At 47.3% G+C, this 20,881-nt stretch overlaps 1 protein-coding gene across 2 annotated transcripts in view; it reads left to right on the forward strand.

The window, feature by feature from the left end:
- The first annotated feature begins 9,874 nt into the window (after window positions 1-9,874).
- STK11IP (serine/threonine kinase 11 interacting protein) overlaps window positions 9,875-20,881 on the forward strand; it is a 210,636-nt gene continuing 199,629 nt past the window's right edge. Inside the window, exons 1-2 of one of the 2 annotated variants that reach the window (XM_063933797.1) lie at window positions 9,875-10,187; window positions 19,081-19,145. In XM_063933797.1, the coding sequence (XP_063789867.1) occupies window positions 19,085-19,145 (61 nt within the window). In that variant the 5' untranslated portion in view covers window positions 9,875-10,187; window positions 19,081-19,084. The remainder of the gene's footprint in view (window positions 10,188-19,080; window positions 19,146-20,881) is intronic. The other variant, XM_063933796.1, reaches the window with a different exon arrangement.

A 20,881-nucleotide genomic window follows, 5' to 3' on the forward strand; every position in this document is an offset into this window, starting at 1 on the left:
ATCGCTGGGTAGCAATATTTGCAGTCCTGCGATCAGACAGTCGCCGCCTACATGGGGAATGTATTTTCGCTGTACAAGTGTGCGATCGCATGTGCAGCAGAGCGACACAAACTGATTTTGTGCAGTCTCTGCGCAGCCCAGGACTTACTCTTCCAGTGCGATGAGAGCAGGCTGATTGGGACCGGAGCGGATGTAAGACACCCTCCCTGAAAAGTAAACGCTTGATCCCGCCTGCGTTTTTCCGGACACTCCCTGTAAGCGGTTAGTTGCCACCCACAAACGGCCTCTTCCTGTCAATCTCCTTGGGAACGCCCGCGTGAATGGATTCTTGGCACCATCCCGTCGCTGACCGCTGATGCCCGTTGTTGCTATCCGACGCGCCTGCGCATTGCGGTGCATATGCATGCGCAGTGATAAAGCCTACAGATTTACCCTATGTTAAACACTATAAAAGGTTAAGAGACACAGTACGCAATTGGCGCACGAGGTACCGTAAGGGTACGCCCTTAGCGTAGCGGACGCTGTATCGGGAGCGAACCGCTCGAGCGACACAAACGTTCGCGAGAATACGCTGTTGGTATCAAGCACACCATAGGCTGCCGATTACCGTAATGATACGCTACCAGCGTAGCGGACGCTCGAGACCACGAGGAGATCACAAGCGGCGCTGACGCTCACAGAATTAAACCTTAATAACTATACCTTAAAGAATGTACTTATACTGTAAACCTTTATGCAGTGATAATGTGTAGATGCAACGCAATGTATATGAGCGACTGTGACGCTCAGAGAACCCTTAGAAATATAATAAACACTCTAATACCGGTCTAAGGTTCTAACACCTTTAAGAGAGAGAATGAACGTTCAATTGCAAAAGAATATACAGTACAGTTTATACACTACCAGGCTAACATAAATATCTAACAGAATTACTACACGTTAAAATACAATAGCAACACAATTACATTTAAAGGGGAAGGAGAGAGAGAATGGCTTACAACAAATAGGAGGTGAAATGGCTGCAGAGAACTTACGCACAAGGGGAAACAATCGCATGCTCCTTCCTGGATATCCAGCTCCCGATTATCAGTGATGAGAACCGTTGAGAAGAGTAGAATGGGAGCTGGCCCAGGTCGGCTTGTCTTTATATACACTTACACACAGTACAGTACAATGGTCCCTATATTCTTATTGTTCATTGGACACAGGAATCCGTCTCCGCATTATAACAAAAGGTCATAGGTTGGTTCATACAGGTGGGCTGTGACTATTTCAAACTGCTCAAGTGGGAGGGAAACTCAGGTTTCCCGCCGCATGGGTAATAAACTGCAAATATAGTAAATGTCCATAAACTTCTTATAGTCATAACTATACGCACGAGCGATTAATCCGTTTCTAACCAACACCGGAATATTGCTAATTATATACCCTTCCGATGGATACTAAACACCACTGTGTAACCCCTGTCTGACCCTTCGTATCAAACAAAGAGGGATCTCTTTGTCTCTGAACATGCTACATTAACTAAACTTTCAGATTCTATCAACAGGACCATAATCTACAAAATACATTATATGACTAAAATATGTAACGATTGAGTCGCCCGCTAGACGCGCACAAACTCTACCGTAAATGCGCATACCGTGCGCCTGCGAGTATACGCACGCACGGGAGAGCTCATGCCCGTGCAGCGGGCACACGCATGAGGTGCATATATGGCAATGTGCAGCGTGATATTTTTCTGACTTTGACAGCAGTTAGGACCTGATCGCCCAGCGATCAGGTCTGAATAACCCCCTAAGTAAGGATCGCTATTGAGGCTGAAATAGCAATTGCGAAGAGCCACCCAGAAAAGAAAAAGACATTTGCAGTTGATCCATGCCTACTCAAAGAGCAATTGCAGTCACACCAGGCGCCATTTTTTCATTGCAGTGATCGCAGCTGACGTCAGATGCACACCCCGAAAACAGCAATGACAGGCCTACAGTTTCCAAACCACTCCCCACAAACGCCATGTGGCCTCCCACAAATGGTCATTTACTGTCAATCACTTTGCGGTCACATTCCACCGGGCATGCGATTTAAAAGCAATTGCACTTTGGTCTTTGCACACGCCAATGCGTTCGCATCACATACGCAGTGTGCCGATAATCGCTCAGTGCATGTGTTCTCACATTTGCAAATGATAGTGAATTAAGCCCGAAATGATTACATTTGTAGTGCCCCTACTTGGCTGATCATTGTAAGTGCATACTTGCACTAGTCGAATCCATCTGGAAACAGGTGTATTTACACTTCTGACCAGTGGTGCCGAAAGGCAGGGGGAGCAGGTACAAATTGCCCGGGCCCAGGCTGCTGGAGGAGCCCGTGTCCGCTAACCACGCCCCCAACGATATAAGTACTCTGGTCGGCAGGTGCCGGTGACATCCACCTGGTGATATCTTCGGGAAGATGGCGCTGCACATAGAAAGCATAGAAGTCTTTGCTCTCTAGTGGCCAGCGTCATCTTCCCAAATATCTCTAGGAAGATAGAGCTGGTCGGGGAGAAGAGACCCTCTTCCATGTGCACCCCTATGTTAAAAAGGCATCCCACCTTGTGGAGCACGATCGGCGGCCCCACAATTATTTTCACACCCACTTAATAAGCCACACCCCTAGACCTTTACCGGGGCCCGGCGTGGCTCTCAACGGCCCTGCTTCTGACCGTACAGTTTTATATACTGTAACTTGCAGTTGTGTCAGTACGGCATGTTTTGCTTTTAATATCTTTGCTGTATGAAATTTCTGGCTTAAACACGCTGAGAAGTAGTGGCTTGCTTAGTAAATGTATTCCTAAGCCTGACAATCCACCCCTGCCTATGACCAGTCCAGCTCCTTAACCTCACCTTATCCTGGATGTGCTCTTAAATGAGTTTCCTTGTACAGACCCTGCTATATACCTGAACTCTACCACACCTCTTTGACTATGTTCTTGCTTTGTGATTCTGTACTTGTACTGCCAGTAACATTACCAGCAGTGCTTAACACGACATTAATAGGAATATACTGCAATTATGCATTATCCTTTATGCCCAATGGCCCTGTCATGTCCATAATACTCCTTTCACATCTCCAATGCCGGATCCGACCCGGGAATTGAAAATGGGTCCTTCCCGGATGGGATCCGGCATTAGAGACTCTGCACTGCCCCTGCTGGCTTTGCGACCCGGCACTATGCAAAGTTGGTTGCCATAGTGGCGGGGGTGGAGACAGTGCTGGGAGATAAGCTCATCTCCACGCCGCCTCTCCCTATGCTGTAAATGGGTACCGGGTCGCATCGACCCGGCAACCCATTCACACTGCGCCTGACCTGGTATTCAACCCAGGAATAACCCTTCTTATAACCCGGATTCAATTACCGGGTCAGGCAACCCGGGAATTCTCCAAGGCTCCTTTCACACCACACACTGACCCGTGTCGACCTGCTAATATGCCAGGTCGATACCGGGTTGTTTTTTGCGATGTGAAAGGGGTATAAGCTTTATAGTTAATACTTATTGGAATCCATTCACCACTTAACTGGCATGGTCAGATCACATACAACAGCGTCGCCCCACTGTGTCCTCCAGTTTTTGAGAGGAGATACGTTCTGCAGATGTGTATGTTATAAAATAAAAAAAAATACTTTTTAAACTATAATAGGATTTTAATTACCTACCAGTAAATCCTTTTCTCGTAGTCCGTAGAGGATGCTGGGGTCCACATTAGTACCATGGGGTATAGACAGGTCCACTAGGAGCCATGGGCACTTTAAGAGTTTAATACTGTGGGCTGGCTCCTCCCTCTATGCCCCTCCTACCAGACCCAGTCTAGAAACTGTGCCCGAGGAGACGGACATACTTCGAGAGAAGGAAATACACAGATAGTGGTGAGATTCACACCAGCTCATACATAACAAGGCAAACCAGGCCAACCAGCCTGAACAACCTCAGCAACAGCTGAATAACAGTACTTAAGCAAGTAACAACACAGTACTGAACCAAGTAACAAGGGAGTACCGAACCAAGTAACAACTTCAGGAAAATGAAGCGCTGGGCGGGCACCCAGCATCCTCTACGGACTACGAGAAAAGGATTTACTGGTAGGTAATTAAAATCCTATTTTCTCTTACGTCCTAGAGGATGCTGGGGTCCACATTAGTACCATGGGGATGTACCAAAGCTCCCAGTACGGGAGGGAGAGCGCGGAGGCTCCTGCAGAACTGATTGACCAACTTTAGGTCCTCAGAGGCCAAAGTATCGAACTTGTAGAACTTAGCAAATGTGTTTGACCCCAACCAAGTAGCCGCTCGGCAAACCTGTAAAGCCGAGACACCCCAGGCAGCTGCCCAGGAAGAACCCACCTTACGAGTAGAGTGGGCCTTAACAGATTTTGGACATGGCAAGCCTGCCGTAGAATAAGCATGCTGGATAGTGAACCTGATCCATCGAGAAAGAAGCTGAAAACCCAATCTTGTTGGGATCATACAGGACAAACAGAGTCCGTCTTTCTGTGACGTGAAGTCCTCTTCACATAAATCCTCAAAGCACTCACAACATCCAAGGACTTTGATGTAATTGAGGAGTCAGTAGCCACTGGCACCACAATAGGATGGTTGATATGAAAAGCTGACACAACCTTTGGAAGAAACTGCTGGCGCGTCCGGAGCTCAGCTTTATCTTCGTGGAAAATCAAGTAGGGGCACTTGCAGGACAACGCCCCCAATTCAGACACACATGCCTAGCAGAAGCTAATGCCAACAGTGTTACCGCCTTCCAAGTGAGAAACTTGACCCTCAACCTCCTGTAAAGGCTCGAACCAATCTGATTGCAGGAACTGCAACACCACGTTAAGATCCCAAGGTGCCAAAGGAGGCACAAAGGGAGGCAGGATGTGCAGCACCCCTTTCAAGAAAGTCTGAACCTCAGGGAGGGAAGCTAACTGTTTCTGGAAGAAAGTGGAAAAAGCCGAAATCTGGACTTTTATGGAGCCCAAACGTAGGCCCACATCCACACTTGCTTGCAGGAAGAGGAGAAACCGCCCAAGTTGAAACTCCACCGTAGGAAACTTCTTGGATTCACACCAAGACACACAATGGTAATGTTTAGACGTTACTCTTTTCCTAGCCTGGATCAGGGTAGGAATAACCTTTTTCGGAATGCCTTTCCAAGCTAAGATCTGGCGTTCAACCTCCATGCCGTCAAACATAGCTGTGGTAAGTCTTGACAAGCGAACAGCCCCTGTTGCAGAAGGTCCTCTCGAAGAGGAAGAGGCATTGGATCTTCCAGCAGTAACTCCAGAAGATCCGCTTACCAAGCCCTTCTTGGCCAATCCGAAGCAATGAGGATCGCCTGAACTCTTGTTCTTTTGACTATTTTGAGAATCCTTGGGATGAGTGGAAGTGGAGGGAACACATACACTGACTTGAACACCCACAGAGTGACCAGGACATCCACTGCCACTGCCTGTGGGTCCCTTGACCTGGAACAATACCTCCGAAGCTTCTTGTGGAGGCGTGAGGACATCATGTCTATTTGAGGTACGCCCCAAAGATTTGTCACCTCTGCAAAGACCTCTGGGTGGAGGCCCCACTCTCCCGGATGGAGATCGTGTCTGCTGAGGAAGTCCGCTTCCCAGTTGTCCACTCCCGGAATGAAGAATGCTGACAGCGCCACCGCATGTTTTTCCGCCCAGAGGATGATTCTTGTTACCTCTGACATTGCAGCTCTGCTCTTCATTTCGCCTTGTCTGTTTATGTAGGCCACTGTCGTTACATTGTCCGACTGAACTTGAATGGCCCGATCTTTTAGAAGATGTGCTGCCTGTAGAAGACCGTTGTACACGGCTCTTAGTTCAAGAATGTTTATTGAAAGGATGGATTCCAGACTTGACCACCTTCCTTGGAAGTTTTCCCCCTAGGTGACTGCTCCCCAACCTCTGAGACTTGCATCAGTGGTTAGAAGGATCCAATTCTGAATCCCGAACCTGCAGCCCTCCAGTAGGTGAGAAGTTTGCAGCCACCAGAGGAGCGAGATTCTGGCTTTCGGCGACAGACGTATCCTCTGGTGCATGTGAAGAGGAGATCCCGACCATTTGTCCAGAAGATCCAGCTGGAAAGACCGTGCATGAAATCTTCCGTACTGTAGAGCCTCGTAGGAGGCAACCATCTCCCCCAGAAGGCGAATGCACTGATGAACCGATACTCGGGCTGGCTTCAGGGCATCCCAGACCATTGGTTGGATTACCAAAGCTTTCTCCACTGGTAGAAACACCCTCTGCACTTCGGTGTCGAGAATCATCCCCAGGAAGGAGAGTCTTCTCGTCGGTTCCAAATGTGACTTTGGAAGATTCAGGATCTAACCATGATCCCGGAGCAGTCGAGTTGTGAGAGCAATGGTCTGCAACAACTTCTCCCTGGACGATGCTTTTATCAGAAGATCATCCAGATATGGAATTATGGGGGTAATTCCAAGTTGATCGCAGCAGGAAATTTTTTAGCAGTTGGGCAAAACCATGTGCACTGCAGGTGTGGCAGATATAACATTTGCAGAGAGAGTTAGATTTGGGTGGGTTATTTTATTTCTGTGCAGGGTAAATACTGGCTGCTTTATTTTTACACTGCAAATTAGATTGCAGATTGAACACACCCCACCCAAATCTAACTCTCTCTGCACATGTTATATCTGCCTCCCCTGCAGTGCACATGGTTTTGCCCAACTGCTACAAAATTTCCTGCTGCGATCAACTTGGAATTACCCCCTATGTTCACACCCTGCTTGCGGACTAGAAGCATCATCTCTTCCATTACCATGGTGAACACCTTCGGTGCCATGGGTAGGCCGAATGGAACTGATAGTGACAGTCCAACAGCGCAAACCTGAGATAAGTCTAGTGTGGCGGCCAAATAGGAATGTGAAGATATGCATCCTTGATATCTAAGGATACCAGGAATTCCCCCTCCTCCAGACCTGAGATTATCGCTCTCAGAGATTCCATCTTGAATTTGAATTTCCTCAAATATGGATTTAACGATTTGAGGTTCAATATTGGTCTGACCGAACCGTCCGGCTTCGGCACCACAAAAAGGTTTGAATAGTAACTCTTGTTTTCCAGTTGAGATGGAACTGGAACAATTACATTTGCCCTTTCCAATTTTTGAATGGCTTCTTGTAAGATAGCCCTTTCTGTCAGCAAAGCTGGTAAGCCCGATTTGAAAAATCTGTGAGGTGGGAGCTCTTGAAACTCCAGTCTGTACCCCTGAGATACAATATCTTGTACCCAGGGGTCCAGGTCTGAGGACGCCCAGACCTGACTGAAATTTCGTAGACGTGCTCCCACCTGCCCGACCTCCAGGCTGGGAGGTCCACCGTCATGATGAGGATTTTGAGGAAACAGAACCCGGCTTCTGTTCCTGGGAACCTGCCGGTGCAGGTTTTCTGGATTTTCCCCGACCACCTCTGAAGAAGGTGGAAGGGGACTTGGACTTCTTAACCTTTGCGGTCCGAAAGGACTGCATTGTCGATGCAGAGAAGGATTTCTTTGGCATCGGAGTGGCTGAGGGAAGAAAGGTTGACTTACCCGCGGTTGCCGTGGAGATCCATGCATCCAAAGCCTCCCCAAATAGAGCCTGACCTGTGATGGGTAGGTTCTCCACACTCTTCTTCGATTCCGCATCCCATTGGCGCAGCCAGAGTCCCCTGCGTGCCAAGACAGCCATGGTAGACGTCCGTGCAGTCAGATTACCAAGGTCCTTCATGGCCTCCACCATGAAACCCGCAGAATCCTGTATGTGACGTAAAAACATTTCAATGTCACTTCTGACCACTTTACTATGGCTTTAGAAATCCATGCACAAGCAATAGTGGGCCTAAGCGCCACGCCTGAAGCAGTGTATATGGATTTGAGCATAGTCTCAATCTTGCAGTCTGCCGGCTCTTTCAAAAAGGTAGACCCAGGGACAGGTAAAACCACCTTGTTAGACAATCTAGAAACAGAAGCGTCTACTATAGGAGGGTTTTCCAACTTTTTCCTATCCTCTTCAGGGAAAGGAAAAGCAACCAGAACGCTCTTTGTGATCTGGAATGTTATCTCTGGGTTTTCACTGGATTTCTCAAATAATGCGTTTAATTCCCTAGACGCAGGAAAGGTAAGGGAGACTTTCTTATTGTCTGTAAAGAAAGCCTCCTCGACCTGTTCAGGTACCTTGTCAGTAATATGTAAAATGTCCCAAATGGCCTCAATCATTAGCTGCACCCCTTTAGCAAGGGATGCTTCCCCCCGCAGTATGTCCCCATCACCGTCACCCGTATCAGAGTTGGTATCCGTGTCGACTTGCATTACCTGGGCAAGAGCATGCTTCTTTGGGCATATATTAGGAGAGTTTGTTGAGGTAGTGGGAGTAGAATATGAGATATATAGTACACACACACACACACACACACACACACACACACACAGAGGAAAATGTCAGACACAGTTTCCCCCAAGTACCTTCAGAGAGACACAGAGTTATGGAGCCAGCCCACACAGCGCCCCAGTAGACAGTTGTATAATAAATGTCTGGCGCTGACTGAGTAACCTAAACAGACTACACAGTTGAATACTCTTCCCCCCTTCTATAGCCCCATGGTACCGCACAGGATAGCTGGAGTTATGTGGAGGGTCAGCGCACCCTGTCAGCGTCTCTGTAGTGTGATCTGCAGGGAGAAAATGGCGCTGGTGAGTGCTGGATCCGCTCTGAGAAGCTCCGCCCCCTAAAATGGCGCATCTTCCCGCACTTATACATATTATACTGGCCTGAGGTAATGGCGCTAGCAGCATTACATATGTCCCTGATAGCAAAAGTGACCTGTGTAAGGGTGTTTGCGCTGGCCCAGGGCACTCCTCACAGCGCCGCACACTGTACCTCTGACCCCTCCGGAGCACAGCTTCAGCGGTGCGCTCCCACCCTGATGCTGACATTCTCACCGGATCCCCGCATGTCGGGGCGCTGGTGTCCAACTCACCATCGACGTCTTCTGGCTCTGTTAGGGGGTGGCGGCAGTGCTGCGGGAGCGAGCAGTCGCCTCGGGGGCTTGCGATCGACACCCTCAGGAGCTCAGTATCCTGTCAGCAGAGCTAGTGGCCATTAACCTCAGAGGGTTGGACACTACTCCCCCCTTAAGTCCCACAAAGCAGGGAGGCTGTTGCCAGCAGCCTCCCTGTGCCTAACTCTACTAAAAATAATAAAACTAGAAAAACTCCTAGCTGTGACCGGGCACATTTTCTAAACTGGCTCTGGTAGGAGGGGCATAGAGGGAGGAGCCAGCCCACACTATTAAACTCTTAAAGTGCCCATGGCTGCTAGTGGACCTGTCTATACCCCATGGTACTAATGTGGATCCCAGCATCCTCTAAGACGTAAGAGAAATTAAATTTAAAAAAAATGCAAAACCAATGTATGACTGGTTTGGAAGGGAAAAATCGTCAGTTAAGTGGTTAAATTATCCTACATGTACTCAGTCACAAAGCACTTTACTTATTTTTTTCTCACACCTCATAATAACTAATAATTGCTTACCCTAAGAGCTGCCCACAACCAGACATTGGAGCAACAAATGGCAGGGCACTGAATTAACCCCATTGAGTGATGGTATTTATATAGTCAGCCTATACATAACATTGATGTGTGCTATAACAAGTGCATCTGAATCACACCACAACAAAGTATCTCTTGAAAATGTCTTCAAGTGCAGGCCACTGTGCATAAAAGCTTCAAGATATTAGGAAGATTACGGTAACATAAAAAATGATGAATGTAAATAAAAATGTCACCCCACATTTAGCTTACAGACTGAAGGCATTATATACACATCGCTATACAACAAAGCATGAATTATCAGGCTGTATCTCTAGCATTAGGCCGCTCTGTCTACCCTATGCTCCGCTCTCTATTGTGTCTGGGAGGAGGGTGTACTAGTGTTCGGCTTCACTCCCCTTGGCCTTCACTGCAACACAAACCCGGAAACGGAGGGGACTGGGACTTTGTGCAAAGCAGTCTGATTTTGGAATAGCGGTTACACTGGAGCAGGGAGAGGGGAAGGAACATCAATTTGGAGAGAGTCAGCCAGGAAGCTGCAGGTGACCTGTGAGTCTGTGAGGGTACAAAACAACGTGTGTCTCTGGGCAAGGTAAGATGGGAGAGGGATATTCTATTTATTTCCACTGTGTGTGAGGTCAATGTGGCTATAGAAAATGAAACTGTATGATGTGATGATGCGTCACATAATTGTACATTGTCGGATTGTAGCTGAAGGGTTAACTGTATCCTATCGATTTACCTTATTAGTATATTCCTGTTTAGTGGAGTAGAGATGAAGGAATAATGATCGTGTTATTTAATTTTGCATTACTGAGTTTGTAGGTACCATAGCATTAAATACCTATATTCTGCAGCTCCTCTGATATTGCTGGTAGGAGAAAAGCATGCATCGTATTTGCTGTAAAACTTGATTAGTGGGAGTAGTATTATATTACTGTTATCTCCTGTTACTATATGCTGTTATTGGGACCACTGGTTACATTAGTATATGGAGAGCAGTGGTGTGTCACTATTATTACAATTAGTACAATTATGGTAGAAGTCATCTGTTACTAGTTTTACTAGCTCTGTGTCCCTTACGGAAACAGTGGGATGTCACCAGCACTGTATCACTGTTACAGGAGCAGTGGTATGTCACTAGCATTGTATCACTATTACGGGAGCAGTCAGTGGTATGTCACTAGCACTGTATCACTGTTACAGGGAGCAGTGGGATGTCACTAGCACTGTATCACTGTTACAGGAGCAGTGGGCTGTCACTAGCACTGTATCACTGTTACTGGGAGCAGTGGTATGTCACTAATACTATATCACTGTTAAGGGGAGCAGTGTGATGTCAACAACACTGTATCACTGTTACGGGGAGCAGTGGGATGTCACCAGCACTGTATCACTGTTACAGGAGCAGTGGGCTGTCACTAGCACTGTATCACTGTTACTGGGAGCAGTGGTATGTCACTAATACTATATCACTGTTAAGGGGAGCAGTGTGATGTCAACAACACTGTATCACTGTTACAGGAGCAGTGGGCTGTCACTAGCACTGTGTCGCTGTTTCGGGGAGCAGTGGGCTGTCACTAGCACTGTATCACTGTTATGGGGAGCAGTGGGGTGTCACTAGCACTGTATTGCTGTTTTGGGGAGCAGTGGGATGTCACTAGCACTGTATCACTGTTACAGGAGCAGTGGTATGTCACTAGCACTGTGTCGCTGTTTCGGGGAGCAGTGGGCTGTCACTAGCACTGTATCACTGTTATGGGGAGCAGTGGGGTGTCACTAGCACTGTATTGCTGTTTTGGGGAGCAGTGGGATGTCACTAGCACTGTATCACTGTTAAAGGAGCAATGGTATGTCACTAGCACTGTGTCGCTGTTTCGGGGAGCAGTGGGCTGTCACTAGTACTGTATCACTGTTTTGGGGAGCAGTGGGATGTCACTAGCACTGTGTCGCTGTTACAGGAGCAGTGGTATATCACTAGCACTGTTACGGGGAGCAGTGGGATATCATTAGCACTGTGTCGCTGTAACGGGGAGCAGTGGGGTGTCACTAGCACTGTATTGCTGTTTTGAGGAGCAGTGGGATGTCACTAGCACTGTATCACTTCTTAAAGGAGCAGTGGTATGTCACTAGCACTGTGTCGCTGTTTCGGGGAGCAGTGGGCTGTCACTAGCACTGTATCACTGTTATGGGGAGCAGTGGGGTGTCACTAGCACTGTATTGCTGTTTTGGGGAGCAGCGGGATGTCACTAGCACTGTACCACTGTTACAGGAGCAGTGGTATGTCACTAGCACTGTGTCGCTGTTACAGGAGCAGTGGTATATCACTAGCACTGTTACGGGGAGCAGTGGGATATCATTAGCACTGTGTCGCTGTAACGGGGAGCAGTGGGCTGTCACTAGCACTGTATCACTGTTATGGGGAGCAGTGGGTGTCACTAGCACTGTATTGCTGTTTTGAGGAGCAGTGGGATGTCACTAGCACTGTATCACTGTTAAAGGAGCAGTGGTATGTCACTAGCACTGTGTCGCTGTTTCGGGGAGCAGTGGGCTGTCACTAGCACTGTATCACTGTTATGGGGAGCAGTGGGGTGTCACTAGCACTGTATTGCTGTTTTGGGGAGCAGCGGGATGTCACTAGCACTGTACCACTGTTACAGGAGCAGTGGTATGTCACTAGCACTGTGTCGCTGTTACAGGAGCAGTGGTATATCACTAGCACTGTTACGGGGAGCAGTGGGATATCATTAGCACTGTGTCGCTGTAACGGGGAGCATTGGGCTGTCACTAGCACTGTATCACTGTTACGGGGAGCAGTGGGATGTCACCAGCACTGTATCACTGTTACGGGGAGCAGTGGGATGTCACCAGCACTGTATCACTGTTACGGGGAGCAGTGGGATGTCACTAGCACTGTATCACTGTTACTGGGAGCAGTGGTATGTCACTAATACTATATCACTGTTAAGGGGAGCAGTGTGATGTCAACAACACTGTATCACTGTTACAGGAGCAGTGGGCTGTCACTAGCACTGTATCACTGTTACAGGAGCAGTGGGCTGTCACTAGCACTGTGTCGCTGTTTCGGGGAGCAGTGGGCTGTCACTAGCACTGTATCACTGTTATGGGGAGCAGTGGGTGTCACTAGCACTGTATTGCTGTTTTGGGGAGCAGTGGGATGTCACTAGCAATGTATCACTGTTAAAGGAGCAATGGTATGTCACTAGCACTGTGTCGCTGTTTCGGGGAGCAGTGGGCTGTCACTAGTACTGTATCACTGTTTTGGGGAGCAGTGGGATGTCACTAGCACTGTATCACTTACAGGAGCAGTGGTATGTCACTAGCACTGTATCGCTGTTACAGGAGCAGTGGTATATCACTAGCACTGTTACGGGGAGCAGTGGGATATCATTAGCACTGTGTCGCTGTAACGGGGAGCAGTGGGGTGTCACTAGCACTGTATTGCTGTTTTGAGGAGCAGCGGGATGTCACTAGCACTGTACCACTGTTACAGGAGCAGTGGTATGTCACTAGCAATGTATCACTGTTAAAGGAGCAGTGGTATGTCACTAGCACTGTGTCGCTGTTTCGGGGAGCAGTGGGCTGTCACTAGCACTGTATCACTGTTATGGGGAGCAGTGGGGTGTCACTAGCACTGTATTGCTGTTTTGGGGAGCAGCGGGATGTCACTAGCACTGTACCACTGTTACAGGAGCAGTGGTATGTCACTAGCACTGTGTCGCTGTTACAGGAGCAGTGGTATATCACTAGCACTGTTACGGGGAGCAGTGGGATATCATTAGCACTGTGTCGCTGTAACAGGGAGCAGTGGGCTGTCACTAGCACTGTATCACTGTTACGGGGAGCAGTGGGATGTCATTAGCACTGTGTCGCTGTTACGGGGAGCAGTGGAATGTCACCAGCACTGTATCACTGTTACAGGAGCAGTGGTATGTCACTAGCACTGTCTCGCTGTTTTGGGGAGCAGTGGGATATCACCAGCACTGTATCACTGTTACAGGAGCAGTGGTATGTCACTAGCACTGTATCACTGTTACGGGGAGCAGTGGGATGTCACTAGCACTGTATCACTGTAACGGGGAGCAGTGATGATGTCACTAGTACTGTATCACTGTTACAGGAGCAGTGGGATGTCACTAGCACTGTATCACTGTTACGGGGAGCAGTGGGATGTCATTAGCACTGTGTCGCTGTTACGGGGAGCAGTGGGATGTCACCAGCACTGTATCACTGTTACAGGAGCATTGGGATGTCATTAGCACTGTGTCGCTGTTACGGGGAGCAGTGGGATGTCACCAGCACTGTATCACTGTTACAGGAGCAGTGGTATGTCACTAGCACTGTATCACTGTTACGGGGAGCAGTGGGATGTCACTAGCACTGTATCACTGTTACGGGTAGCAGTGATGATGTCACTAGTACTGTATCACTGTTACAGGAGCAGTGGGATGTCACTAGCACTGTATCACTGTTACGGGGAGCAGTGGGATGTCGCCAGCACTTTATCACTGTTACAGGAGCAGTGGTATGTCACTAGCACTGTATCACTGTTACAGGGAGCAGTGGGATGTCACTAGCACTGTATCATTGTTATGTGGAGCAGTGAAATGTCACTAGTACTCTATCACTATTATGGAGAGCAGTGGGATGTCACTAGCACTGTATAACTGTTTCGGGGATAAGTCGGGTGTCACTGGCACTATGTCACTGTTATGGGGAGCAGTGGGGTGTCACTAGCACTGTATTGCTGTTATGGGGAGCAGTGGGATGTCACTAGCACTGTATCGCTGTTACAGGATCAGTGTTATGTCACTAGCACTGTATCGCTATTACGGGGAGCAGTGGGATGTCACCAGCACTGTATCACTGTTATAGGGAGCTGTGGTATGTCACTAGCACTGTATCTTTTTTACAGGAGCAGTGGTATGTCACTAGCACTGTATCTTTTTTACAGGAGCAGTGGTATGTCACTAGCACTGTATCACTGTTACAGGGAGCAGTGGGATGTCATTAGCACTGTGTTGCTGTTACAGGGAGCAGTGGGATGTCACCAACACTGTGTCGCTGTTATGGGAGCAGTGATATGTCACTAGCGCAGTATCACTGTAACAGGGAACAGTGGGATGTCGCTAGCACTGTATTGCTGTTATGGGAAGCAGTGGGATGTCACCAGCACTGTATCACTGTAATGGGGAGTAGTGGGATGTCACTAGCACAGTATTGCTGTTATGGGTAGCAGTGGGATGTCACTAGTACTGTATCACTGTTATTGGGAGCAGTGGTATGTCACTAGCACTGTATCACTGTTACGGAAGCAGTGGTATGTCACTAGCACTGTATCACTATTACGGCGAGCAATGGTATTTCACTAGTACTATATTACTGTTACGGGAGCAGTGGTATGTCACTAGCACTGTATCACTGTTACAGGGAGCAGTGGTATGTCACTAGCTCTATATCACTGTTACGGGGGGCAATGGGATGTCACCAGCACTGTATCACTGTTACGGGGGGCAATGGGATGTCACCAGCACTGTAGCACTGTTACAGGAGCAGTGGTATGTCACTAGCGCTGTATCACTGTTACAGGGAACAGTGGGATGTCACTAGAACTGTATTGCTGTTATGGGAAGCAGTGTGATGTCACCTGCACTGTATCACTGTTATAGGAGCAGTGGTATGTCACTAGCACCATATCACTGTTACAGGAGCAGTGGTATTTCACTAGCACTGTATCACTGTTACAGGAGCAGTGGTATGTATCTAGCACTGTATCACTGTAACGGGGAGCAGTGGGATGTCATTAGCACTGTATTGCTGTTACAGGGAGCAGTGGGATGTTATCAACACTGTGTCGCTGTTACGCGAGCAGTGATATGTCACTAGCGCTGTATCACTGTTACAGGGAACAGTGGGATGTCACTAGCACTGTATCGCTGTTATGGGAAGCAGTGGGATGTCACCAGCACTGTATCACTGTTATGGGAGCAGTGGTATGTCACTAGCAGTGTATCACTGTAATGGGGAGCAGTGGGATGTCACTTGTACTGTATTACTGTTTCGGCGAGCAGTGGGATGTCACTAGCACTGTATCGCTATTATGGGGAGCAGTGGGATGCCACTAGCACTGTATCACTGTTACGGGGAGCAGTGGGATGTCACTAGCACTGTATCACTGTTACAGGAGCAGTGGTATGTCACTAGCACTGTGTCGCTGTTTCGGGGAGCAGTGGGCTGTCACTAGCACTGTATCACTGTTATGGGGAGCAGTGGGGTGTCACTAGCACTGTATTGCTGTTATGGGGAGCAGTGGGATATCACTAGCACAGTATCGATGTTACGGGAGCAATGGGATGTCACTAGCACTGTATCACTGTAACGAATAGCAGTGGGATGTCACTAGCACTGTATCACTGTTACTGGGAGCAGTGGTATGTCACTAATACTATATCACTGTTAAGGGGAGCAGTGTGATGTCAACAACACTGTATCACTGTTACAGGAGCAGTGGTATGTCATTAGCATTGTATCACTGTTACGGGAGCAGTGGGATGTCACTAGCACTGTATCACTGTAACGGGGAGCAGTGGTATGTCACTAATACTGTATCACTGTTATGGGGAGCAGTGGGATGTCACTAGCACTGTATCACTGTTACAGGTGCAGTGGTATGTCACTAGCACTGTGTCGCTGTTTTTCGGGGAGCAGTGGGCTTTCACTAGCACTGTATCACTGTTATGGGGAGCAGTGGGGTGTCACTAGCACTGTATTGCTGTTATGGGGAGCAGTGGGATATCACCAGCACAGTATCGATGTTACGGGAGCAATGGGATGTCACTAGCACTGTATCACTGTAACGAATAGCAGTGGGATGTCACTAGCACTGTATCACTGTTACGGGGAGCAGTGGTATGTCACTAATACTATATCACTGTTAAGGGGAGCAGTGTGATGTCAACAGCACTGTATCACTGTTACAGGAGCAGTGGTATGTCATTAGCATTGTATCACTGTTACGGGAGCAGTGGTATGTCACTAGCACTGTATCACTGTAACGGGGAGCAGTGGTATGTCACTAATACTATATCACTGTTATGGGGAGCAGTGGCATGTCACTAGCACTGTATCACTCCCAAGTGTAGCAGTGGGATTGTCACTAGCACTGTATCACTCTTAAGGGTAGCAGTGGGATTGTCACTAGCACTGTATCAATGTTATGGGGAGCAGTGGGATGTCATGCAGATAGTAAGGGACCAGTGTGAATAAACCACCATCAACCAGGAGGTGTTGCAGTGGCATGTCCACGCTTACCCAGACATAGTCGGTTCCAGGTGCAGCATGGTTTAACAAGCGGCTGCAGGTGCCGTATGGGAGCCTGGTGATGGCAGTAGGTTACCCGCCTACTGTACAGGTTACTCAGGGATGAGTAACCACTTTCTATTCCAAGTCAGTGGGCAGAGGGCCTAATTCAGCATGGATCGTTATTCTGAGAAATTGCAGCTGTCTGCGAGTAGAAAGGCGCCGCCCCGACAGGAAGAAAAAACGCCCTATGCAAGTTTGCGAATGCATCGCATATTGCTATCCGTTCGCAGATGCATACACAATTTCCATAACTTCGAAGATTTTTTGCCATCTGAACAAATGTAAGTAGGTCTGAGGCTGCCACTAATTTGCGACTGAGACGGCCTGAAAGAGGTCTGCGCTGACGTTGGATAACGGCCCCAAAAACGCATTGGGTACCCCTGCGTTTTTTCTGCCACACCTAGAAAACGGCAGGTTTTCGCCCAGAAACGCTAGCTTCCTGTCAGTCAAACAGCGACTACATTGCGATTTTGATCTGTACGCAATTTCTGTTACTATTACCCCTCGTGCGTGTGTAGTGTGAACGCTACACATGTCGTTCTACACAAACACATGTCAGTCGATAGTATCTTTAAATTTGCAAAATCTCTGAATAGCGATCCATGCTGAATTAGGCCCAAAAATTGGTGTTGCCTGGTCAAGTGAGGTCATCCGGTCACACTGCGTAAAGCAAGGAAATCAGGTGGTACAATTGCTCCAAACTGTGGTCAACACATCATAACATCACAAAACTTCCCCAGAAAGACTAAAAGAAGGGAAAGGGTGGACATGATGGAGACTTTCAAATATATCAAGGGCTTTAACAAGGTACAGGAGGAAACATTCTTAAAAGAAAGAGAAGTATTAGAACATGAGGCCATGCACTGAAACTGGAGAAAGGTAGGTTCATGGGACCTTTGGAGAAAAATTATTTCACAGAAATGGTAGGTGACAAGTGGAATAGCCTCCCATCAGAGGTGGTTGAGCCTAATACAGTTGAGTTATTTAAACATGCTTGGGATATATATTTAATGGATATCCTTACAAAGAACTAAAGATCAAATTGGGGTTGAGGTTACCATAAGGTTAAAAAAGGGGCAGACTAGATTGGCAAAGTGGTTCTTACCTGCTGTCAGATTCTGTGTTTCTAGACCTTCAGCATGTATATTGCTTTGGCTAAGCTTTTCTCTTGTGTGCATTAGGATAATGCACACAATATATATTGTACAATATAATCCTTTTTTTATATATCATTTGGGAACGGGGGGCAGTGGTGAAGGGATATTGAGCATCTTCTCAGTCCATCTGCTGCTGAATTAGGATGACAATCCAGGGTGTTTATGCCATCACAGAGGGTTTCCGGTATGAGTGGTCGACAATGTTAAGGTCCACTACTATTGGTCGACATGGACATATGGTTGACACAAGAAAAGTCGACACACGTGCAAAGGTCGACATGAGTTTTTTTACCTTTTTTGGTGTCGTTTTCTGTGTAAAGTGACGGGGAACCCCAATTAGTGTACCATGTGCCCTCGCATGGCTCGCCACGCTTCGGGCAAGGTGCCTCGCTCCGCTACCGCTGCACTCGGCACAGGTTATCGTTCCCAATCATAGTCCACGTGGATCGTAAAGTTTGAAAAAGTTCCAAAAAAGAATTTCAAACCCCCCCACTCATGTCGACCTTTTCATGTGTCGACCTTCCACGTGTCGATCATTTTCATGTGCCAACCATTTGTCCATGCCGACATGTCAATGTCGACCAATAGTGGTCGACCTAATGAGTATCGACCTTAACATTGTCGACCATCTGAACGGATACCATCACAGGGATTGCAAAGAGTAGGATTACCCAACTGAGATCCAGCAAGGAGTAGAACTTAGACTGATAAAAGAGATGAAGACTGAGTGAATAAAAGAGAAAATGACACAGATAATGTGAAATTAAGGCATTGGTACTATATTTAATTTACCTTCACTCCTGGCAACTCCATATCAATGTCTGTAGTTTTGGAATGAAAAGAACAACAAGCAAGTATGACTGATATTCGGTTGTCCACTATTTTTGCCCATTTCATATATGTAACTATATGATTGTAGTAATTACTTTGTTTTCCTGGTCATAGGTAAATGAGGACTGAAGCTCCAGATTCGCTGGTCCAGACCCTTGCTCAGCTCTTGAGAGACTATGGTAAGTATCCATTTTCCACTGTGTGCATAGAGTAGAATTATGTATTTGTACCTGTTATAGATAAGTCTTCATCCTTCCCAGTTCACCCTGCAACTGTAACCCCTTCTCCTTAGTAACTCATGTGCCAGAAACACTGAGACACTTGCCTAGTAACGTGTAGGTCCTCCTTTCAATTTGATTAGAACAATAACACAACGATGCATAGACGTCACGTGCTGTCTTGAGTATTGGGGGTAATTCCAAGTTGATCGCAGCAGAGTTAGATTTGGGTGTGGTGTGTTCAATCTGCAATCTAATTTGCAGTGTAAAAATAAAGCAGTATTTACCCTGCACAGAAACAATATAACCCACCCAAATCTAACTCTTTCTGCACATGTTATATCTGCCTCCCCTGCAGTGCACATGGTTTTGCCCAGTTGCTATAAAAAATCCTGCTGCGATCAACTTGGAATTACCCCCATTGTGTATATGTGCACTGTACACCATGTCTTGTGAATAATGATCCACAATTCCCTAATATATACGCTGGTGGTGGAACCCTGCCATTCATGGTACATTGAACTGCATTCCAAATCTGTTGAACAAGGAGGTCAGCTCATGATGCTAAATTCAAAGGAATACTCTCCCAGTGATATTGCCCATGTATCCGGGGTCCAAATGATCTCCAGCTGAAAACACAACCCCATAACAGAGCCACCGCCTCCCTTGACTGTCCCTTGTTGGCATGTGATGTCCATTGCCTCGTAGGGTTTTCTCCACACATGTGATCTTCTGTCTGCTCGAAACAGTTGACTTGTCAGGCCAGGCTGCATGTCTCCAGCCGTCGTGCATCCAGTGGTGGTCTTCACAAGCCCAGGCGATGCGCAGAGCCTTTGGCCGTGGGGTCAGCAATGGGGCCTGAATGAACACGTTGCACTGATCAAACGCTGATGTTACCTGTGGCCCCAGTATTACACTTTGCTGTTATTTACTGCAATGGCACACGCAGGATAGATTTTACATTGCATGCCAGACGACACTGTCCATGATTGTTTTTCGCCAGCCACGGTGGTGTCGCACACTGGATGTTTTCCCTGATGTTGTAAAGTCACAGTACACCCTTGACATTTTTTGTACTCTAAAATCCAGATTTTGTTTTGATTTTGGAGAGGGAGTGACTTATCTCTCTGGCACCTACTATCAAGCCTCAATCAGATTATATGACAACAGATTGTAGACAGATCTGCCTAGATATAGCACTTCAGTTGTTGATGATACCATTTAATGCGTGGAAGTGCTGGCATGTACTGGGAATGGAAGCGGTGGTCTCTGGCACATGAGTGTATAAACTCCCTCCTCCCTCTTGTTCATCCCTGGCACTATCCTTGTCACCAGTTCTCTGCTCTGTTCCCTTGTCTCCTTCTCCTCTTATGTGACCTTGACTCTGTTCACCCATATGTTGAGTAAAGGTTCACTGAGCATTGAATCAACTGGACTCTGTAAGCTCCTGTTAGCTTCATTAAGTTGACCCACCCCTTCCCCTCTTATTTAGTCTACACAGTTTGTGTTGTGATATTTGGTATTATGCTAAATACTTGTGTTTTGATATGCCATTGCATATTGTATTTATGCTTTTATACCCGGTTACAGTATTCTATGTTTACTCAATATGGCGTTGTGTACAATTTGTTTTGACTTAAGGTGTGTACACACAGTGAGATTCGGGATATGCCTGATTCTCATTATGCGATTGGGAT

Source organism: Pseudophryne corroboree, chromosome 7, assembly GCF_028390025.1.
Source record: "Pseudophryne corroboree isolate aPseCor3 chromosome 7, aPseCor3.hap2, whole genome shotgun sequence".
Lineage (NCBI taxonomy): Eukaryota > Metazoa > Chordata > Amphibia > Anura > Myobatrachidae > Pseudophryne > Pseudophryne corroboree.